The sequence below is a fragment of the Aulonocara sp. 'chitande type north' Nkhata Bay genome, linkage group LG3, assembly GCF_057382095.1.
Source record: "Aulonocara sp. 'chitande type north' Nkhata Bay isolate Kocher_YH1m ecotype deep benthic linkage group LG3, A_spYH_male_GT1.1, whole genome shotgun sequence".
NCBI lineage: Eukaryota > Metazoa > Chordata > Actinopteri > Cichliformes > Cichlidae > Aulonocara > Aulonocara sp. 'chitande type north' Nkhata Bay.
In genome coordinates this window covers 32264113-32285771 of record NC_141346.1, presented here as the reverse complement: position 1 = coordinate 32285771, position 21659 = coordinate 32264113, and the positions used below count along the sequence as shown (strand labels likewise).

At 37.9% G+C, this 21659-nt stretch overlaps 1 protein-coding gene across 1 annotated transcript; it reads left to right on the top strand.

The window, feature by feature from the left end:
• Positions 1-3018: 3018 nt before the first annotated feature.
• Positions 3019-21001, top strand: LOC147335219 (uncharacterized). Its single transcript, XM_086276881.1, has 15 exons — positions 3019-3155; positions 4336-4356; positions 5406-5561; positions 5658-5825; positions 6078-6107; positions 6899-7054; positions 7158-7325; positions 9020-9049; positions 9675-9713; positions 12624-12779; positions 12876-13043; positions 13185-14050; positions 14157-14209; positions 17359-17480; positions 17577-21001. The coding sequence occupies exons 1-15, from the start codon at positions 3098-3100 to the stop codon at positions 17837-17839; spliced, it is 2454 nt and encodes an 817-aa protein (XP_086133007.1). The 5' UTR covers positions 3019-3097; the 3' UTR covers positions 17840-21001.
• The last annotated feature ends 658 nt before the right edge of the window (positions 21002-21659 follow it).

Here is a 21659-nt window from a genome sequence, read left to right as displayed (position 1 = left end):
AAAAAGAAAAAAGAGAGAGGGTGGCAGAAAGAAAAAAACCCATGGATCCCAACAAGGAAATGGAGGCAAGAAATGTCATGTTTTAAGAATGATAATGTCTAAGCTTATGTTGTTCAGCAGGTTTCCAAAAACACTGATGTAAAACAAAAACTAGTCATTGGCAGATCTGCCAACTTAGCTGGCAGAAAAACAAATGTCAAGTTCTTGTTTATGTGTTACTTGATGGAAGTTTCCATTAGCATATACTTCATGGTATTTATGCCTAAGGACATTTTGTGCATGTCTCTGAGACACCTGTGGCTTTGATGAGAGAGCAGAATATGATCGTGCCATGAAAAAGTGAACTGACACAGTGCTGATCAGCTGTTTCTTGAAATTGTATTTTATAAATTGTCAAAATAAATCATCATTAGCTAGTCATGACAAGAAGATTTCAGAACCACAGTAATAACCCAAAGGGTTCAGAAAGATCCTTGTATTAGATGCTGAGGAAGACAACAAGGGTGTACGACGTGCTCTGCCCTTTCATCCTACAACTGCTTTGGAACAAGAGAATGAGGGGTGAAAAGCGCCCTCCTCCAACAAGAGCATGCCAAGTTTCAACATGCAGAGCGAAACTGTGTCACCCATGAGGGATTAACAAAGAAACACAAACAACGCCTGATTAAACAGTCAGGCTATTTTTGCCTGAAAAGTTCAGTGTGTTTTAGGTTAAGGTGATCATTGATGGGACTTTTCTAATCATTTTTACAAATGATAAAAATGTACATGTCTTCCCAAACATCACAAACAAAGGAAAAGTGTATATGAATTCCTGAGTTTCTAACTTTTCTCTAGTCCTGATATGATTAAATGTAACTAGTGTAAATATAATATGCAAATTTCACAGCTACTTGACTAACAATTATTTGTGCACACTCTGCATGGGCTAGACTGTTTCGTAGGGTGATACCAGTTCCTGACACGTAAGAAAGCTGTGCATTGGATCTTAAATACCATAGTGAATATATCAACAGTTTGTTAAACAGTTTCTTTGACATATCTAATGAGTCCTGACACATTATCTGACACCCTAAAAATGATTTTGGGGACATCCCATTTCATTGAGGGATTTTACTAGGCCTCAAGCATGCTTTAAAAGTCATGTTTGGCTTTATATTCTTTTCTGTATATTTCCTGGGATGCTTAGAACTCAAATTGCACTGCTGGAAATAGTTTATTTTGATGCACATGCTGTGTTTTTTTGAAAATTTGCATTACAACATTTATTTTCATTTTTCCTGCAGTATATAAAACTGGTGTATCTCAAAAATGAAACTATGAAGATACTCAAAATAAATTTCCTTTTGTTGGAAACTATTTTGTACAACTGTTTTGTATTTACAGTTTTGAGCAATAAACCTCTTAAATTTCTCCAAGTAGAAATATATCTAAATAAAACCAAAAACGATTTTCAATTTTTTTGTAGTTTATTGCACTTTATGCAATTTATGTAGTTTCTATGGACTTAATGCAGACATATTACTAAAATTTGGGCTATAATGGTTGTATTGATGTATAGCAACTTGAAATGCTCCCAAAAATGGCACTACAGCATGTAAAAATATAAAGATAAGTGCTGGCGGACTTGGGTTAATGTCATGCACTACCTGCTCAAGAATAGATCTTATACAAGTCAGCTCAGCCACCACACTGTCTTGGGATGAGCTCCTAATGTCAGCTCCATCAGGTGCCTTGGGTGCCACTGATTCTTATATAGCGCTTTTATACTCTAGAGGAGTATTCAAAGCACTGTATACAACATGCCTCACTCACCCATTCACACACACTCACACTCCGATGAAAGCATCGGCAATTTGGGGTTAGTATCTTGCCCAAGGATATTTGGCATGCAGACTGGGGGAGCCAGGAATTGAACCACCAATCAGTAGCCGATCTGCTTCACCACCTGAGCCACAGCCACCCACAGTTGGCTGGTTTCGTGTCAAATAATGACTCTTCTGACTGCACTTGCAAACTCTAGACCTAAGGAAAACAAGTCCATCTGGCATACCAAACACTGGCCAATAGGTTACTATAATGTTCTTATGTATAATATCTATAGTTGGCCTCTAAAATATCTAAAATATCTAAAATATCTTTGCAAAACTGTTATATTTGTTGTTTATATTTCTGCTGTCCTCATGACCAGAGTGCTCTTAAAAGACATGTTAATGTCACTGACACTCTTTAGATGGATACATGAAGGATGTACTGTATAAAAGTCACTTTGCCAATAACTGATTGCAGCTTGTGACAGGAATAATGTTTGTGGCTCAAAATTGCTTCATATCATTCCTGATAGATATGTTTGGCATATGTTTCACAGATTATAGTCCAACAAGGAAATCAACTATTGGCACAAGACCTGTTGTCACTGCACACCAGCCCTACAAACACTGATGCTGGCACCGGCCTTTCTTGGTTTCTGTCAAAATATGCATAGACTGTGTGCTATTGACTTTGTATTGACCATGTCTCATATTTATATTCAGAAAAAAGTTGTTTCTGGAATATTATCTTTATAGTTCTATCATTAAGCCATTAGGAGGCAAGAAACAGGTATAACAACTACAGCCTGGAAAAACCCGAAGCTTTACCTGCCGGCGGTGGTACGTAGTGACAACAGCCAGCCAGCAACTACCCGGGCAGAGAGAGAGCAATGCGTGAAACTAAGATTGGAGGTGGACCCCAGAAATTGCTGGGACCATGACTATCCAATACAAGTTGCCAAAACCACTGACAATAAAACTAAACTAAACCTGCATAATAATAACAAAATAACAGAAACACAAATAATAACAAAAAAATCATAGCTGAATCATAGCTTAACATATTACAGTCTGTCAGGGAGTCATGTGGAGAAATGTGGTCCAACTGCCTTCACAACATTACAGTGAATGCATTCTTTAACCACACTAAGAGACAGCAGGAAGAGCATTGTGTATGACTTGGTTCTTTTACTCATAAAGCTGATAATCATTATGGTAAAGAACGTCATGCGAGGAGCATATTTTTTAGGAAAGTCTAAGAAAGCGTGAAAGAGGTGTAGTCAGCAATGGCTCTCCAACAACTTGTGTGCTGGTTCAATGTGATTATCATACTTTTTTGCAAAGGTGAGAAACAAACACAATTTTTCTTCAGTTATTTTTTTCTCATTAGCTAGTTTAATTAAGATTAATTAGAGCTATAAATGTAAACTATTTGAAACATTTTTCTGTCAATACTGTGATAAATATCTAAGATCGTATTTATAAAAGTACATTTAAACAGTTTAAAATCTGAAATCATCGGAAATGTTCACAGTGTGAAGACGTCTGGGAATATTAATGTTTTTGAATCTGTTTGGGGTAAATATGCAGTTTATCATTAATAAAATAATAAAACACTAAGTTTTTGTACAAAGTATTGGTATCGGATCAGTATTGTCGATACCACGCTGCTAATATGATACAACAGTGAACCTGGAGGTGGTACAAATACTTTTGAGCTTACAATTCAAAATAATAAATAATAACTTTTTCTCTTTATAAATGATGTTGTCTGTTTGACACCAAAGCATATTTAGATTAGGTTTAGGAAACATTTGGTTTATGATGCTTTACTATATTAACCCTTTACACTGATACACTATTGGGGTGTGACAGTACCAAGGACAAAGCACACATCATCTGTGAATTGCTTTGAGAAGAGAGCTCTGTTTGATTACCTGAGTGTGTAAATCTCGCTGTAAATCTGTCACAATAACACTTTTTTATTAACAAATCTATAATATAAAACATAAAATAATTGTTCAGCTGAGGTTATCAGAATATGATTAACATAATTATTACTACAATACTGAACAGAGTGAACTAAAACAACCATAAATGATTGTAGCGTAGGTGGAGCACATAAACTCGACGCAGCAGTTGTCAGAGCACAGGCGCTTTATTGTGTGACAAATAATACTGTGGTTTCAACCCTAGGCTCCGGACAAAGGCACTGTGTCTCGCTGCCACACCTTCCCAGCCAGCTGTCACTGTCAGAAAGCAGACACAGTCAATTTATGTACCTGTTCTCCCCGCCTCCGTGCCGCCCCATGAGCTCGCTGTGACGCTTTCTCCCCCGCAGCAGGCCAAACACCACACCCCCGCCACAATGATATTATTTTTTATGGAATAATTATTAACAAAGATCAGCATTTTTTGTCAAAAATGTTTTGATTTAAGAATTCACTGCAACGTTTCATATGTTTGCTTTCTCACAAGCACAAGATATCTTCTCTAAACTAGTTTTGTCTTTTTCCACTTTTAGGTTGCCACTCACAGTTGCCTGGTGAGCAAATGAAGGCATTTTGTTAAAAATTCTTCAAGTTTCATGTTTGTTTGTTTTTTTAACATGTTTGATAACAAGACAAAAACACCATCATCAGTTACATTTTATAATATAGCCTCTGACTAAAAACTCTCTTAACTTTACCATGCATTTTTCATATAATTATGTGGCGCTATGGTGTAATTTTAATTTCCTGAAAATACTTAGCAGAACTTAGTTGTAAGGATTTCATTTTATTAGGAAAAAACAAAGTATACAAAGTATTTTTTTTAACACTGGTGTCATCTTTTTAGGTTACAAAACTGCTCAATATGGAAAAACCTGCATGTTAATGTGGTTTTGTGTCATATGCAGCTGTATTTTCTTTAAGTGACATATATTAAAGAATAGTTTTTCATTAAAAGGTCTGATCAGATTAACTGGATAGTACAGGAAAGTACTGTCTTTGGTAATCTGACTAGGTTTACTAGGTCACTTGAAACCGATGATTTAATGTTTTTAAATAATTTCCAATTTCAACAAGATTTATATAAATGCTTCTACTATTTAAATGCAATATGCAAATACTATTACATTTCTTCTTGAATAACATTTAGAATATTATTCATCATTATAATAAACATTTGCATCAAAATCAATGTGTTTTTCAAAATTTAATAATTTATGTTTGATTGGAGCAGCTGCAGCTGCCCAGCCAAGAAAACTCATGTCTTTAAGCTGATGCCAGAGGAGGTTTGGACCTCAGTAGTTAGTGAGTTAGTGAGCTCGTTAGAAAGATCCATCCTTTCATAAATGTTTCAAAAAGGTGGACTGCATGGCTAGATACTGTTTTTACACCTGTGAAAATGGAGCTGAAAAAAATCTAAATTAAAAAATTAAGAGGTGTGGCCCTTTACTTCCCTACTACTTCTGGTCTTGCATGTCTCAATAGAAGCAAAAACATACATGTTAGATAAATGTTGTGCTTGTTCATAAACAATTTATGTAAATGTTGTTTCTCATAATTGTGAAAGAGTTTTGTGATGATTTTCTTCTTGTCTCCTCTACAGAGCCAGTGGAGTTTAATATAGACTTGAACTTGCTCTTCCCAATATCCAGTCTGCCCTCAAATTTCATTGATCTGTTTAGAGGCTATGTGGAAAATGTGTCCTTCCCCCAAAACATCACTGAGTCTTTAATAATAGAAGACTTGAACTTCACCACATGTAAGAATTTTGTGCTCAGTCACATTTAAATGTGTTCATACTCTGGTGCATGATTTATGAGCTGTGTTTGGTGATTGTCTTAAATGTGTTTATCAGGGTGCTATCCAAACTCCACTGGAGGACAGCAGTGTCAATGTGAGGACCAGTTTGCCTGGTCATGTGAGAAGTGTGGCCGATACGGTGCATGCAGTAATGTCACCTCCCAAACCTGTGAATGCATCCAAGGGCTTCCTCCTGGTGGAGAGTTCTGTGAACCAATCGCAAGTAAGCCTCTGTCACAGCCAGTTTCTAACTCCTTGCTCTGCAGCACACGCACCGCAAAAGTGCAAATTAACCAACCAAAAATAATGATTAAACTTTGGTTTGTTTGTCTTTTGTCTTTTGTCATTGTTAGAAATGAGGGTGTGTTCTTTTTTCTTTTGTCTGTCTTTCATTTGTTTTTTTCTTCTTTGCCATTAATCATTTTTATCATTCACTAGAAAATGAACATTTTAAAGTCATAATTTTCCTCCATAGATGTTGCTTCATGTCCAACAACAACTCCTGGTATGTGAACATCCTTCTTGCTTCTTTGTTCATTCTTTAAAGTATTTTTTCCCCAGTAAATTTCATTACAAAGATGTGTAGTCATTTTACTTACAAACTGTACTTAAACAATCTTTCAACAATTCAATTTGTGTTAATAATTTATATAGCTTCAAATATAAATTTAAGCTACCTTTACTGACCAAAGCTTATACGGTGAAAACATATAACCCCAGCACTTGAAGTGTTTGCTTCATCTCTTTAAAGCAAATACTTGATATTAAAGACATAATATGTAATTTTGCAAGGATGATGTAAATTACATATTATGGTTGCATTTGAAAAAAATAATTTGAAGAATAGAAATAGCTTCGTTCCCTGTTTCCATAGTCACAACACCATCAACAACATCACCTACACCAACATACAGTAAGACATTGGAAATGTATAGTGAAGAATGAAGGTCTTTGTGTGAGCTCCAGATTATGACTTGCACTATTAAATCTAAAAAAAAAAAAAAAAAATCACTTTTGTTTCAACAATACAGCTCTTTAAATGATCTAGAATCACATGTGACTTGTGACTCAATTAGCTGTATTTGAACTTTCAGTTTAAGTGGTAGTAAATAAGGTTTGACAGTGCCAGATTAGAACAGTGTGGAAGTGGGGAGCAGATGCATCATCAAAATTGTGTCTATGTAATAAACAGGGGCCATATAAGTGACAGCTTTTGTCAGCATTTTCTTGTAAATATCATCTCCTATCATTGTGTTATGTATATGTGATGGATTCCCCCCTTTTTCTGCTTCACAGCACCAATAGACTTTGATATAGTCCTTGAATTACACATCCCAGCATCCAGTGTGGCCCCAGATTTCAGTGATGTACTCAGACACATTGTGAGAAATGTCTCCCTAACCCCAGTCATCACTGAGTCTTTAACACTGAAAAACCTGACCTTCACCACATGTAAGGACTTGATGTTAATTTAAACTTTGTAATCAGTCATGTGTAATAGTGTTCATGTGATCCTGTATGCCTTATGAATTGTGTTTTGCGTTGTCTGAAAAAGGGTGCTATCCAAACTCCACTGGAGGACTGCAGTGCCGGTGTGAGGACCAGTTTGCCTGGTCATGTGACAAGTGTGGCCGTTACGGTGCATGCAGTAATGTCACCTCCCAAACCTGTGAATGCATCAAAGGGCTTCCTCCTGGTGGAGAGTTCTGTGAACCAATCGCAAGTAAGCCTCTATCACGGGCCAGTTTCTAACTCCTTGCTCTGCAGCACACGCACCGCAAAAGTGCAAATTAACCAACCAAAGATAATGATTAAACTTTGGTTTGTTTGTCTTTGTCTTTTTACAGTATGACAAAAGGACTTTAGCTTTAACTTCTCCGTTCCAGTCCTCTCTTTGGTCTTTCTCTCTATTTTTTGCATATTAAGGTTTTTTTTCTCATCATAGGAAACAGAGAAATGGTATATTTACCGTAGCAAGATACCCTACGATCCAAACTGCACAGACAAATTTTGTATTTGCTTACATTTGTTGAGCTTACTTTTAAATCTCATGACACCTGAAAAAAGTTACTCTATTGATTCTCACGTCTCTTGAGCAGTACTGCTAAATGCATAGTGTTGACTCCAACTTTATTAATTTCCACCATGACCACATAGCCATGATGAGAAGGGCAAAAGGGTTGTTTTGAGGGTGTACACAGGACTGTGGGATGGCATTACTTTCTTATTAGGCAAGTATCTCCAAGCTGTCCACTAAAAGCAAAACCAGACTGCAGACAACAAAGAGTAAAATAATAGTGCAATTAATTGATCTTGCACAAATTTTATTTAATAAACTCTGTGCCCAAGCTACATTACTGATTGTTCCCATCCAATTGTAATTATAGGTCTGAGGTTATTTCAAAACATTAAGACATGAGTGTCTTAATGGCTGGCTGGCTGGCTGGCTGGCTGAACACACAGCAAGATGAGAGTAGATAAGGGAGATCATGACACGGACAGATGAAAACACAGGGCTTAAATACACAGAGGGAGCAATCAGGGAATGGGAAACAGGAGGGAAACACAGCTGTGGCAAATCAGGGCTAACGAGACAAGGGAAGCAGACATGGACCTTCAAAGTAAAACAGGAAACATAACACAGAGACGCACGGGGATCACAGATCACAAACCAGAACACTAAAACTCTAACAAAACCCACACAAAGAACCTAAAGTAAGAATAATCCTTTAACCCATAAGGAAAAAGCTAGAATATAATGAAATAAATAAAATCAAAGAACCAAAACCACAAACCACTGGATCGATGACCCAGGCACTCTAACAAATAGTTGAACCTGAGGAGCCTGGCAGGTTGAGTCCTGCCATCCACAGCTGTTAATGGAAGCTCCAACCTAGATCCATACATTTGTTTATATAACTGTGTCAGTTTTAGTTGCCTGGAAAGGAGTTACACCAATACAGATCTACATATTAAATGATGTTGTTTACATTAAATCATCCAATGTCGAGGCACAACCTATCATTCTCTCAACCCTCCCAGTCTAAACTCTAAAATCACTTTAATACATTTTCTATTTTATTCTTAACATAGAAATCCCTTCACATTTCCTTCCTTCTAAGGGAGAGTTCTGTAAACTAATCACAAGTAAGCACTGAAATCTTCCAGCTGTTGCAAAAGATAAGTGCTTTCACCAAAAACATTAATAAATGTGTCTGACCAGCACAACATAGAATTATGGTTACTTAGAATCATTTATTAAACATGTGCTTCAGCGTGAACCTTTTGTTGTTAGAAATGAGGGTGTGTTCTTTTTTCTTTTGTCTGTCTTTCATTTGTTTTTTTCTTCTTTGCCATTAATCATTTTTATCATTCACTAGAAAATGAACATTTTAAAGTCATAATTTTCCTCCATAGATGTTGCTTCATGTCCAACAACAACTCCTGGTATGTGAACATCCTTCTTGCTTCTTTGTTCATTCTTTAAAGTATTTTTTTCCCCAGTAAATTTCATTACAAAGATGTGTAGTCATTTCACTTACAAACTGTACTTAAACAATCTTTCAACTATTCAATTTGTGTTAATAATTTATATAGCTTCAAATATAAATTTAAGCTACCTTTACTGACCAAAGCTTATACGGGGATAATATGTAACCACAACAATTGAAGTGTTCTGCTGCATGTCCTTAGAGCAAACACCTGATATTCAAAACATAATATATAAGTTGCAACAGACATAATATGTAATGTTGCACGGATGATGTACATTAGATTTTGTGGCTGCATTGGAAAATATGATTTTGAAAGATAAAAAAGTATGCTAAAATCTAAATTGCTGCTGTTTCCATAGTTATAACTCCATCAACCCCACCCTTTACTACAGCAACAACTGGTATGGCTTTCGAAATGTAACGTGAAGAATAAATGTCCTTGTGTGAGCTCCAGATTATCAGTTGCACTGTAAAATCTAAAACATGAATGACTTTTGTTGTACCAACACAGCTATTTATTTGGCTGCATTAGAAAAGTATGCTGAAATCTGAACTACTGCTTTTTTCTGTTTTCACAGTCACAACAACAGAAGCAACAATTCCTACTTCACCATATGGTATGACGTACGAAATGAAAAGTATAAATGTCTTTGAGCTCTTGATCATCACTTGCACTTTAAAATGTAAAAAACTGCATCACCGTCGTTGTAACTACACCGCTATTTAACCGTCTGGTTTTGTGCACCCCATCCCCTTACTTTAGAGTCCCCGGTCAAAACTGACCAGTCAGTGTTAACAGCTCTTAAATTAACATAACAAACATTTTTCACCACCAAATTCAGTTCAGTGGGTCGTCAGTGGGTCTTTCATTTGGTCATTCAGTGGGCCATTCAGGGGCTCACAGGCCAAAAATCTGTGCAAAAATGTGGATTCATTGTCATTTGTATTTGTCTGTTTAAGGGAAACCACATTCCTGAAATATCTGATTAACACTGCAACTTGAAGTTTTCTTAGTTCTTTCCAAGTCTTGTAATTCTAACAGAGTCCCATCCTTCAACTCTCTAAATACTGTATGAATGTTCTGTTGTTTTCACAAACTAGTCCTAGTTAATGTCTTTCTGAGTCAGGAGCAAATCCTTTGGAATTCTTATAGTGTTTTTATGGTGAAGCTCTTTTGACTGTCACTACTACATCTTTCAGTTCTGCTATACCTGGGTATCTATGACCTTAAATATTCTCCATGTTCTGTCCCCTTTATATCTTCTCTGTCTTTTTTTTTAATTTTTTTTTTAGCTGTGCCGATCTTTTTAACAAGGTCTGGATCAACTCGATGTTCTTGTAGAGTTGAACTTTTTCAGCTACCTGCTGTGGTTAAAAGAGCTGATCTTTAAACATTCGAATCAGGTTCTAACCGTGACACTGTCATGATCTTTGTGTAGTGACTGAACAAATTAGATTGCAGATATAAGCAGAAATAAGCTTATTGTTTTAGCGTGTCTGAAGTGTCTCTCCCTTAGCAAAATAGTGAGGATTTTGGTCATCTGGGAGGCACTCTCAAATGACCTGTAGAGCTGCTGCACCAAGTTCTGAAATCGACTGCAGCAGGACTATATTATTATTAGTTGTAGTAGTAGTAGTAGTAGTGTTAATTAGTGCTGCAACTGATCAAAAATGTCACGGTTCGGATTGGATCACGGTTTTAAGTCAGGGATTGGATCAATTTTCGCATCAGTAAAAACAAAAAAATTAAAAAAATTAACATTTACTTATTGAAGTCTTTTTTGCCTGTTCAAAACATTCAACTCAAGACTCATTCCATGCAATTATTTAAAAAAAAGCAATTATGGTTCAATATAGGACAGTATAAGGCTTTGTATCTACCATTCAATTCAATTCAATTTTATTTATAAATCGCCAAATCACAACAACAGTCGCCTCAAGGCACTTTATATTGTAAGGTAGACCCTACAATAATACACACTGCTCATTATATTGCACTCCGCTGTGATATAATGAGCAGTCACGGTCACGTAGCTTTCCGTTGCTACACCTATTTGTAGTAGTTAGGGCAATAGAAGATGCCTGGGACAGTTCAGCCACAACTTAAATCTCTTCCTGCTCATACATGCTTGAAACGATCTTGCCACTAAAGTGGACGCAAACAGGATATCATAGCGTGGCTCAAGCAGGTTCATCATAGTTTAAACCCCTTGTTTTGCACAATGAAATATGGCCTCCCGTCTGCAGCTAAACACCCCAATAGCTTTTGTAATAGCTTTTGCCTGGTCGAATGGGCAGCAAAGGGCTATTTAAATACCGCAAACTCCTCTGCTCCTCCACTTAGACCGCTAGCGCTGGCCATATCTATCACTTGGCAGACCCACCACGCCCACCATACACGTACTTTTTTTCTTCTTTTTCGAATCTTCGGATCACGTGCGTGCCGAACTGTAGAGTGGGATCGGTTCGGATTACGGATCAACCGTGATCTGTTGCACCACTAGTATTAATGTTAAGCAATTATCTTCAAGCTGTTCACTGAAAGCAATTCCAGGGTGCAGCAGACAGAAAAAAGATCATAGTTTTACCAGCCAACTTTGGAGTTATTCTTACAAAATATTTATTGATATCTTCAAGAAAACTTTTTCACATTTTCATTTTATGTTTGACTTGGGTCATCAATATATACGTCATCCCAATTTTGATTTATTTATATGTCTTCAATGCCGTAATTCTTTCTTGTGTTCTTAGCCTTACTATTTTTAAGGTGGTTCACTCACACTAAATGAACACTTAACATCTGAATCATGTATAATCCAAAAAATAGGGAGATGATAACTTCAATAAGTCAAAAGAAATCCACTTGTTATTGAAAAATGAGCATTCGGAAAATCAATTTTGTCAATAAGGATAGTACTGTCTTTGGTAATCTGACTAGGTTTACTAGGTCACTTGAAACCGATGATTTAATGTTTTTAAATAATTTCCAATTTCAACAAGATTTATATAAATGCTTCTACTATTTAAATGCAATATGCAAATACTATTAAATTTCTTCTTGAATAACATTTAGAATATTATTCATCATTATAATAAACATTTGCATCAAAATCAATGTTGTTTTCAAAATTTAATAATTTATGTTTGATTGGATCAGCTGCAGCTGCCCAGCCAAGAAAACTCATGTATTTAAGCTGATGCCAGAGGAGGTTTGGACCTCAGTAGTTAGTGAGTTAGTGAGCTCGTTAGAAAGATCCATCCTTTCATAAATGTTTGAAATAGGTGGACTGCATGGCTAGATACTGTTTTTACACCTGTGAAAATGGAGCTGAAAAAAAATCTAAATTAAAAAATTAAGAGGTGTGGCCCTTTACTTCCCTACTACTTCTGGTCTTGCATGTCTCAATAGAAGCAAAAACATACATGTTAGATAAATGTTGTGCTTGTTCATAAACAATTTATGTAAATGTTGTTTCTCATAATTGTGAAAGAGTTTTGTGATGATTTTCTTCTTGTCTCCTCTACAGAGCCAGTGGAGTTTTATATAGACTTGAACTTGCTCTTCCCAATATCCAGTCTGCCCTCAAATTTCATTGATCTGTTTAGAGGCTATGTGGAAAATGTGTCCTTCCCCCAAAACATCACTGAGTCTTTAATACTAGAAGACTTGAACTTCACCACATGTAAGAATTTTGTGCTCAGTCACATTTAAATGTGTTCATACTCTGGTGCATGATTTATGAGCTGTGTTTGGTGATTGTCTTAAATGTGTTTATCAGGGTGCTATCCAAACTCCACTGGAGGACAGCAGTGTCAATGTGAGGACCAGTTTGCCTGGTCATGTGAGAAGTGTGGCCGATACGGTGCATGCAGTAATGTCACCTCCCAAACCTGTGAATGCATCCAAGGGCTTCCTCCTGGTGGAGAGTTCTGTGAACCAATTTCAAGTAAGGATTTAGCAAATAATTTTTACGTGACCAGAGTGTGGTTATATACTCACAGAATGTATTCAAATATGTCTTGAATAAATTAATTTGTTTTGGACTAATTTCCTTCTTTTTCCATGGATTTTAATTTATTCTTCACAGCTTTTAATCCATGTCCAACTATTACAACTACACCGTCAATACCAACAATTACAAACACAACAACAAACACAACATCGACGACAACACCAACAACAAGCACAACATCGATGACAACACCAACAACAAACACAACATCAGCGACAACACCAACAACAAACACAACATCGACGACAACACCAACAACAAGCACAACATCGATGACAACACCAACAACAAACACAACATCAGCGACAACACCAACAACAAACACAACATCGACGACAACACCAACAACAAGCACAACATCGATGACAACACCAACAACAAACACAACATCAGCGACAACACCAACAACAAACACAACATCGACGACAACACCAACAACAAGCACAACATCGATGACAACACCAACAACAAACACAACATCAGCGACAACACCAACAACAAACACAACATCGACGACAACAACAACAACAACAAACACAACATCGACAACAAGCACAATATCAGCAACAACACCAACAACAAACACAACATCGACGACAACAACAACATCAACAACAACATCAGTGAAAACACCAGCAACAAACACATCATCAGCGACAACACCAACAACAAACACAACATCGACAACAAGCACAATAGCAGCGACAACACAAACAACAAGCACAATAGCACCGCCAATACCAACAGCAAACATAACATCGACGACAACTCCAACATCAACAACAACAACAACATCGACGACAACAACATCGACCACAACAACATCAACGACAAAAACAACTACACTGATAACAAAGACATTTAACATAACTATGGATGTTGAATTCAAGGAAGAATACAATCAGGAAACCAATGAATTTCACAAAACTGTTAACGAAACTGTAAGTCTTTATTTGCTGTTTTTCTGTGTCATTTAGTTTTCTTGTGTTCTCAATCTACTAACTGTATGGGATATTAATTCTTGTGTTTTGTCATTGTCTCAAACAGATCAGACTTGAAGGAACAAACCAAGGAATAGAAACAAAATTAATTAATTTCCGGTAACTCACAATGTCTTTGTTTTATTAACTTAACTATTCCTAACAAGGTTTTTTTTTCTTCCTCTTCTACTCCTTTTATAGTATGGTTATTGAAACATTCCACCTGTTTTTGCAAAGTCCTTTCACAAAACTGATATTTTAGTGTTAACTAGTTATGGGGGGATATTATCATCCTAACCCAATGAGATTAGTTAACAACCTCCAAGAACAACTGGTGTGTTGAAGGCACTGAATTCGAAAGCAGGTGACCTGAAAGAAAGGATTATGCCTAAGTTGAAAACCTACACCCTCTGTGGCTGAATTTTAGGACTACATGAAGGGAAAGTCTCCTACATCATTACGTATAATCCCTAGTGTGACAATCACTAAAAACTTACCAGCTGATCTATAGTGGTCCTTGAGTGACCTTTTGAGATACTTGGCTACAATACGCAGAACACTCCATGGAGAGGAAGAGACTAAGATCAAAGCAGACTAGAGAGAAGTCAGCTAGGGGCGATCGTGACTCAAGAGTTGGGAGTTCGCCTTGTAATCGGAAGGTTGCTGGTTCGAGCCCCGGCTTGGACAGTCTCGGTCGTTGTGTCCTTGGGCAAGACACTTCACCCGTTGCCTACTGGTGGTGGTCAGAGGGCCCGGTGGCGCCAGTGAACGGCAGCCTCGCCTCTGTCAGTGTGCCCCAGGGTGGCTGTGGCTACAATGTAGCTTGCCATCACCAGTGTGTGAATGGGTGGACGACTGGATATGTAAAGCGCTTTGGGGTCCTTAGGGACTAGTAAAGCGCTATATAATACAGGCCATTTAGCTATTGAAATTACAGAAAGGTATGATGAAGAAAGAAGTACAGGAAAGAAGTACAACAAGCTTTATATACCTGGGCCCTTAGAAACTGTCATGGTGCATTTTTTTTTATTCCAAAAGCACCTTGAGATAACTTTCTCCAGTGTGAGTAAAGTAGCCCTATGCATCCTGGAGAGCACCTGAAGTTACACAGAGGACTCCCACCTGAAGCGGGCGAGCCTTGGGTGCAGGCGGAGCAACAGGTGGGTGCTTTTGCCAGCTCCGGGGACCTCCGAGAGCCAGCTGGGTCCCACGGACAATGCACTTGTAGTTGGCAGCATGCCACGACTTCCCGTGGAGCTCTTCCTCCAGCTGAGTGAAAGCTGCCTCCCGTCTGCTGAGTCCATTATATGGTCAGGTCATTCTGTCACAGTCTGACTGAGGCAGACTGCATGTATTGTGAAGAAGGACTCAAAAGCAGACCAAAACAGAATGTGCAACGTGACGTGGAATAACAAAAAACGAGCCGTTTATAAAGGCTCAAAATAAACTAAAACTCAAAATGCTGGGTCAAAAGATCCTACTGACACTACTCTTCAGTTGTTAAGATTTCAGATGAGATTTATTATCTGCGAAAGTGTCCCCATTCATTTTAAAATAATTTTTTTATTGAATTTTTCTGAAGTTAGGCACTTCATTTGAAGGCCACAATTTTCACATTTTATTTTCTGTTATTTTTAAATGGAGCCTTACTTTTAATGAGAATGCTGTGGAGGGTGAATGCAACATGGGTCCCAGCGGTAATCAGAGCACTTGGGGCAGCGATTCCTAAACTGAGCAAAAGGGTACAGCTGAGCCCAGCAACGACATCTGAGGTCTACATCTAGAAGTGGGCAGTCCTTGGAACATCAAAGATCCTGCAAAGGACCCTCAAGCCTGCAGGCATCTGGCAGAGGACCTGAGCTTGAAGGGTCAAGACTGCCCACAGGGCGAGTCGGAAACTGATCATGTTGAACATTTCATAACCTACAAAAAGCCTTTAAATGAAGTCCTCGGGTGTTCTTTTGTCACGTCGGCTATGACAGACGTGTGGAGTGGAGAGAGTGTGGACCCAAATGCAGACACTGACAACAAACTTAAACTGAAAACATTCCTTTAACTGGAGCAGAGCGAATAAAAATACAGGAATGCAATGACTAAACTAATATGACCTAAACAGAGAGGAAACTAGAAACAAGTAAAACGAAACTAAACAACTGAAACTCAAACTATGGACCATGGGACCCTTAGACCTGCAGAGAGTGATACACAGACAACCCACCAGCAAACAGCAGAAGATAAAGGGCGTAAATACACAGAGGGATAATGAGGGAATTAGACACAGGAGGAGAGCACAGCTGGGAGTAATCACACATAACGAGACAGGGAGGAAGCAAAACTGAAAACACTAGCATAGGACATGAGACCATCAAAGTAAGAGGAAACACGAGAGAGGCACAGAAATACGAATTTGACAGTGAAACAAGGAGAAGCACAGACATGAAAACATAACTTGACTAGATGTGACACAAGGAAGACAGGAGTGGCACAGAGACAGAAACCTAAACATTACAAACTATAAATAACATAAGCAGGAAACAAGAGCGACAATCAAAACCACGAAAAACAACAAAACCAAGAACTAAATAAAAAAACAGAAAACATTGGGTCCCAGACCCAGTACCGTGACATCTTTGGCCCACTGTTGGCCATTGTGGCCCATGAATATCGACCTGTTGATGCAAGATATCTGGCTTCACTAACAAATGGACTGAATGCTTGGTTTGCTTTGGCAGCAAGATGAAGAGTGCTGGCCAAAGGCTGCGCTTTGTCACTGATTCTGTTTATTACCTTCAGCCATGAAGTGTACAATATATTTTATTTAATAAACTAGGAGGAAAGAATAAAAAGTTATTAAAGCAGTAAACGTAGGTTACTTTTATGTGATGAAATGTCTTAGTCTATCCTGCCTCATCACAACGAAGACTTCACTGTAAACATTTCCATCTGTTAAGTTGTAAATTAATGTGACTGAGGGAAAACTCAACATGCAGTAAAACTGTCTCTACTACTCATTCTAAAAACATATAATCTGGAAATAGTCTGACATTTAGCCTTTACCCAGTAGAGAAAAAAATAATTGTTAATTATTTGCAATTTACTGTAATTTCTTTTTTTTGTTGTTGCCATAACTAAAGGCATTTGATGTTTTTGTTATTTGAGATGAAACTTGTTTGGCCTGTGTGAGTGAACACATAGCATGTGAGAACTTAAGAGTTGGCAACTCTTTTGTGGTTACATTCTTTTTAAAGGAATTCTGTTCTCTGTTGCAGGAGTGGAAGTACCATTGCCCAATATGAAGTCAGTGCTCCCTCTTCTATTACACCAGACTTTCAGACAACAAATTTAAACATATCCAACAACCTGGCAAAATTATATCCTGTAATATTTGAGGGTAAGGTAGTTTTTTACATTTATGCTTTCAAATGTTGTGAATATCTGTTGGTCCAGATAGTTGTTTAATAATTGTGTGACATTTTTGTCCTTAAAGCCTCGGGTCCCCTGACATTTTCGCCAAATGATGGATTTTATGAGCAAACAGTGACTGTAACATGTGGCCCTCCACCAGTGGATCTCAATTTTGGCAATGTCTCAGCAGCAGAGTGGAGACGTAATACGGTGCTCATATCTGAAGATGGAGAACACAGAATTAATCCAATTGAGGATGGAAAATCAACCTTAACTGTGTCAAGGTTTATTAGCGCTGACAATGGTAAGAAATGGGTTGGTGCATTTAATAGGAATACATTTTAATAGAATTGCTTTAATTAAAATTAAAATTCTGCATCACAGTTTTCTCTTAGTACTCAGGCCAGAGCAACAGCAAAATTCTGATTGGCTGGGTAAAATTCATCTTACAGTGCAACGCAAGCATTGTCAGTGCATCAATCAGTCTGACCCGCTTTTGAAAAGAACAAATTGCAGAGAAAGTTTCACCCAAAAATAATTATAGCGCAGTCTGTCTTAGTGTAGTAAATATACCACTACAATTATTTTATGCTAATTGGCCACACCTAGTCAGGTGTGGATAAAAGCATACCTGAGGCAAGCATTCCGGCAGTGCACTAGTCTTTGCCTTGGTGGCACCAGCCATTTTAGCCAACCTGGTTTTCCATTTTAGGATGAAACCTCTTCTCACCCACACTCTGTTATTCATCTCCTTTTTTTTATGTTGTGGCTTTTGAGCCGGGTCGTAACAGGCTTGTTGTATGTATATTTCGGGATGATATGGCTCTGGATGGACTAGTTACCAGGGCATGGAAGGAGGACAGACTCATTAAATGAGGAGAAGGAATTTCTTGGGATTGAAGATCCTCTGGGTGAGTGGTTGACTGACGGCATGCATAAAATAAAAGCTATTTTTTGTTATTAATTGGTAATAGATTGATAATTGGCCACATTTACAGCTGTATTGACTTGTTGTGGATGTAGTCTGCTTCTTGTTCAAGCACTCTAATTAACAGATTGAAAATAGAGACACTAAAGGAAGAATATGCAGCGCCACCCTGTCAGATGCCAGTCACGGTGGGGCTCAGTGATTAATTAGGTGAGCTGCATTCATGGCTGAATCAAAACAGAGTTTCCCCTGCTGTGGTCAGTGAGGGAAAAACAGGAGGAGGTCAAATTTAAGAGAAGCATCTATAAACGTTTATGTGTCCAGTTAAACGGGATAAAAGGGGGTGTTTTACTGTTATTTTAACATCAGCATTATTATTGCATCAGAATCATATAATAAGTATTGCATTAATCATTTATTGACGCTTTTGACCTTATACTAACATTTGTGTTCCAGTGATTGTTATAACCTCAGATTAATCTTCTATTTACAGGTGTTAGGATAATCATATAATCTTTCATTGCAGGTGTAACCATGATCATTTTTATACATATTGCAGTTTGTTGCTCATTATAGAGTTGTGCTCAAGTTAAAAAGGGTTAAAAGCTACAGTCAGCGCGATGTTTGGCTGATCTATGGACTGGAGTGACTTCGAGCATAGAAGGCCGCACGCCCTTACATAACACTGATATCATGTTATTCTTTGTGATCTTTTATTCAATTATATCTTTGAGTTAAGTCTTAAGTAGTGGCAGTTGATTAAACGACATTCATTAAAATATTAAATACCTGAGTCAGAACATTACACGCAGATCACCTTAACAATCTGGGAACCCTTGTAGCTGCCTAACCTTTTCTTTAAATGTTCTAGCTCCGTTGATTTGACACATTGGAATGTGTCAAAAAGGGGGGGGGAGTTGAGTTTTAACATCAAACAAGGGTTAGATGAACATTTCTATGACTGCATTTTATGTTTTTAATAACTTAGATATGGTAAAACTTAAGCTAATAGTGACCCAGGAGGTTTCCGGACTTTTGTAGAGAATCAGTGAGAAGCATAAGTCATTATTTCCATGTTCAAGCATTAATCATTGAAATAAACTGAATAACGTTTAGAGGATAAAATGCCTGTGTTCATGACAAGCTGAGTACCACACTGGAGAGGAAACCGTGGGACAGTGGGCGGAAGCAAACACATGATTTTTGGGGGGCAAATGTTAGGATTAAAAATGGCTAATTTGTTTTTGATGTCTTTTCTTAATATGAGTGGTTTTAGTAATTTTCAGCGAATGTGCTTATAATGAGTTGGCACTCGGTTTTTTGGAGGTCATAAGCTTCGTTCGGCGTGATGGTCCGGACTGATAAAGTGTAGGAAATGCCTTGAGTGCAGAGGGCTAAATGCAAACACGCTTACACACACATAGGATATGATTAGAATAAGTCCCTGGGACATTCTGCATATTCTAAACCAATTCTGAATCACCACAAGGTCAGTAGATAACAACATTAGATTATTAGGGTTAGGAAGAGAGGTGTTTTGGTTTTCTGTCTCTTACAGAGAAAGGAACAGACACCAGACGAGGTCACAGATATACGAGGATCCTTCGCAGCAGAGACAGACACAGTGACTGCCGAGACACCAACTGGGTCCAAGGGTCATGGCGTTTGGGCTCCGATTAGTCACCTCAAAGGATGGATCCCATAAACACAGCAATAACCATGAAGGGGTTGGCGGAAATCCAGGAACACCAGACCAGCGAGGTTCGAGAGGCTCTTGGGCAAAAGGGGGACACGTTCCTGTTCCTTTTTCTGGAGGATACACAGGACACACAGGACCCGAGGATACACAGATCGTTGTTTGAAATCGGGGCAGAATAATCCCCTGATCTGTGCCACGACTGAAGGGTTGTCTAACCCCTGAGGTTGAAGAAAGAAGAGCAGAGGATCACCCAACTGGAAGACACTGGTAGCTGCAGCAATAAAATAAAGGCTAAAAGCTCCTTGGACAGAGGTTCTAGTCTGAGTACGTCTGAAGGGTTTAAGATAGCACCAAAATATAGCTGTGGGAGAACTGGAGAGTGTCATCTGTACCTGCTATTGTTGTCATAATAGTTTTTCTTGCACCTGACCTGCGCAAACACAGAGGTCATCTCACATATGGTTTGCCCATCAGGGGGACAAAGGACCTCAGGAGTGAGAAGAAATGGACCCGGCCACACTGGATTACAGGGTGTAGGTGAGCTCATTATTCTAACGAGCTCATCAGGGGGAGTGTGAGATTAGAATATTATTTTATGCCATGTTAGACCCCTAATTAAAGATTGTGAATTATTATGTAGTTTTAGTTTGCATTATTCTCCTGAATTAGAAGAAGCTGATAACTATTGCATTTGTTAAACTGATTTGCATTACATTAAACTGCTGATTTAGTGTGAATGAATGATATTGTTTTATGATGCATTATACTGCTGAGTTATAAGAAATACTGTTCGCAGAAAGTCATTGCCTTATTTCTCTGATTAGAAGAGAACAGAAAATGCTGGAGTTTTCTGCCCCATCTCAGCAGGAGCAGATAAACAGGGAGCCAAGGTCGTAGCTTAGGCGCCGTGTGTGTTCATTAAAATCATCGTTTGACTCAACCCGGCCAGACCAGTGTTGTTATTGTGGTTTTTCCTCTTGTATCCATCCCCAATTTTTGAACTCGTAACACCGGTCAAAATGCCCGGGCCGATTTTTTGTCCCAGTCCAGCCTTGCAAGCATGCATGCTACAAACTTTACCCGAGTCATTTAGACAGCCGTTAGCACATGATTCTCCTTATGGGGACCTGATATATTTAATATGCTGCTGAGAGTAAACCCCAGAAGAAGCGGATAGTATAGCTTTTATTTTGGAAAGAGCCATTTCTCTGTAATAAACTCTCTTTTCCAAAGATGAGTGATTTCTCGATCAGATAGATTTATTTATTTTTATTATTTTATTGTTTCAGCAACATTAAATTTAAAAACTGTACTTTTGAGTTAAAATATATATTTATAATTTTAATAGATGACAAATTAAAAAGGCATGAACATTTTTTTGTATCGAAAAAATATCGAACCGTGATACCAAAGTATCGAACTGTACCGAACCGTGAATTTTGTGTATCGTTGCACCCCTAGTAGGTAAGTAAGTAAAATTTATTTTTATAGTGCTTTTCACAGATAAAAATCACAAAGGGCTTTACAACACTAGCACC

Coding starts and splice junctions, on each gene's coding strand:
- LOC147335219 (XM_086276881.1), top strand. CDS start 3,098: ATGGCTCTCCAACAACTTGTGTGCTGGTTCAATGTGATTATCATACTT. Junction 7,055..7,157: donor AAACCTGACCTTCACCACAT/GTAAGGACTTGA, acceptor TGTCTGAAAAAG/GGTGCTATCCAAACTCCACT. Junction 12,780..12,875: donor AGACTTGAACTTCACCACAT/GTAAGAATTTTG, acceptor TGTGTTTATCAG/GGTGCTATCCAAACTCCACT.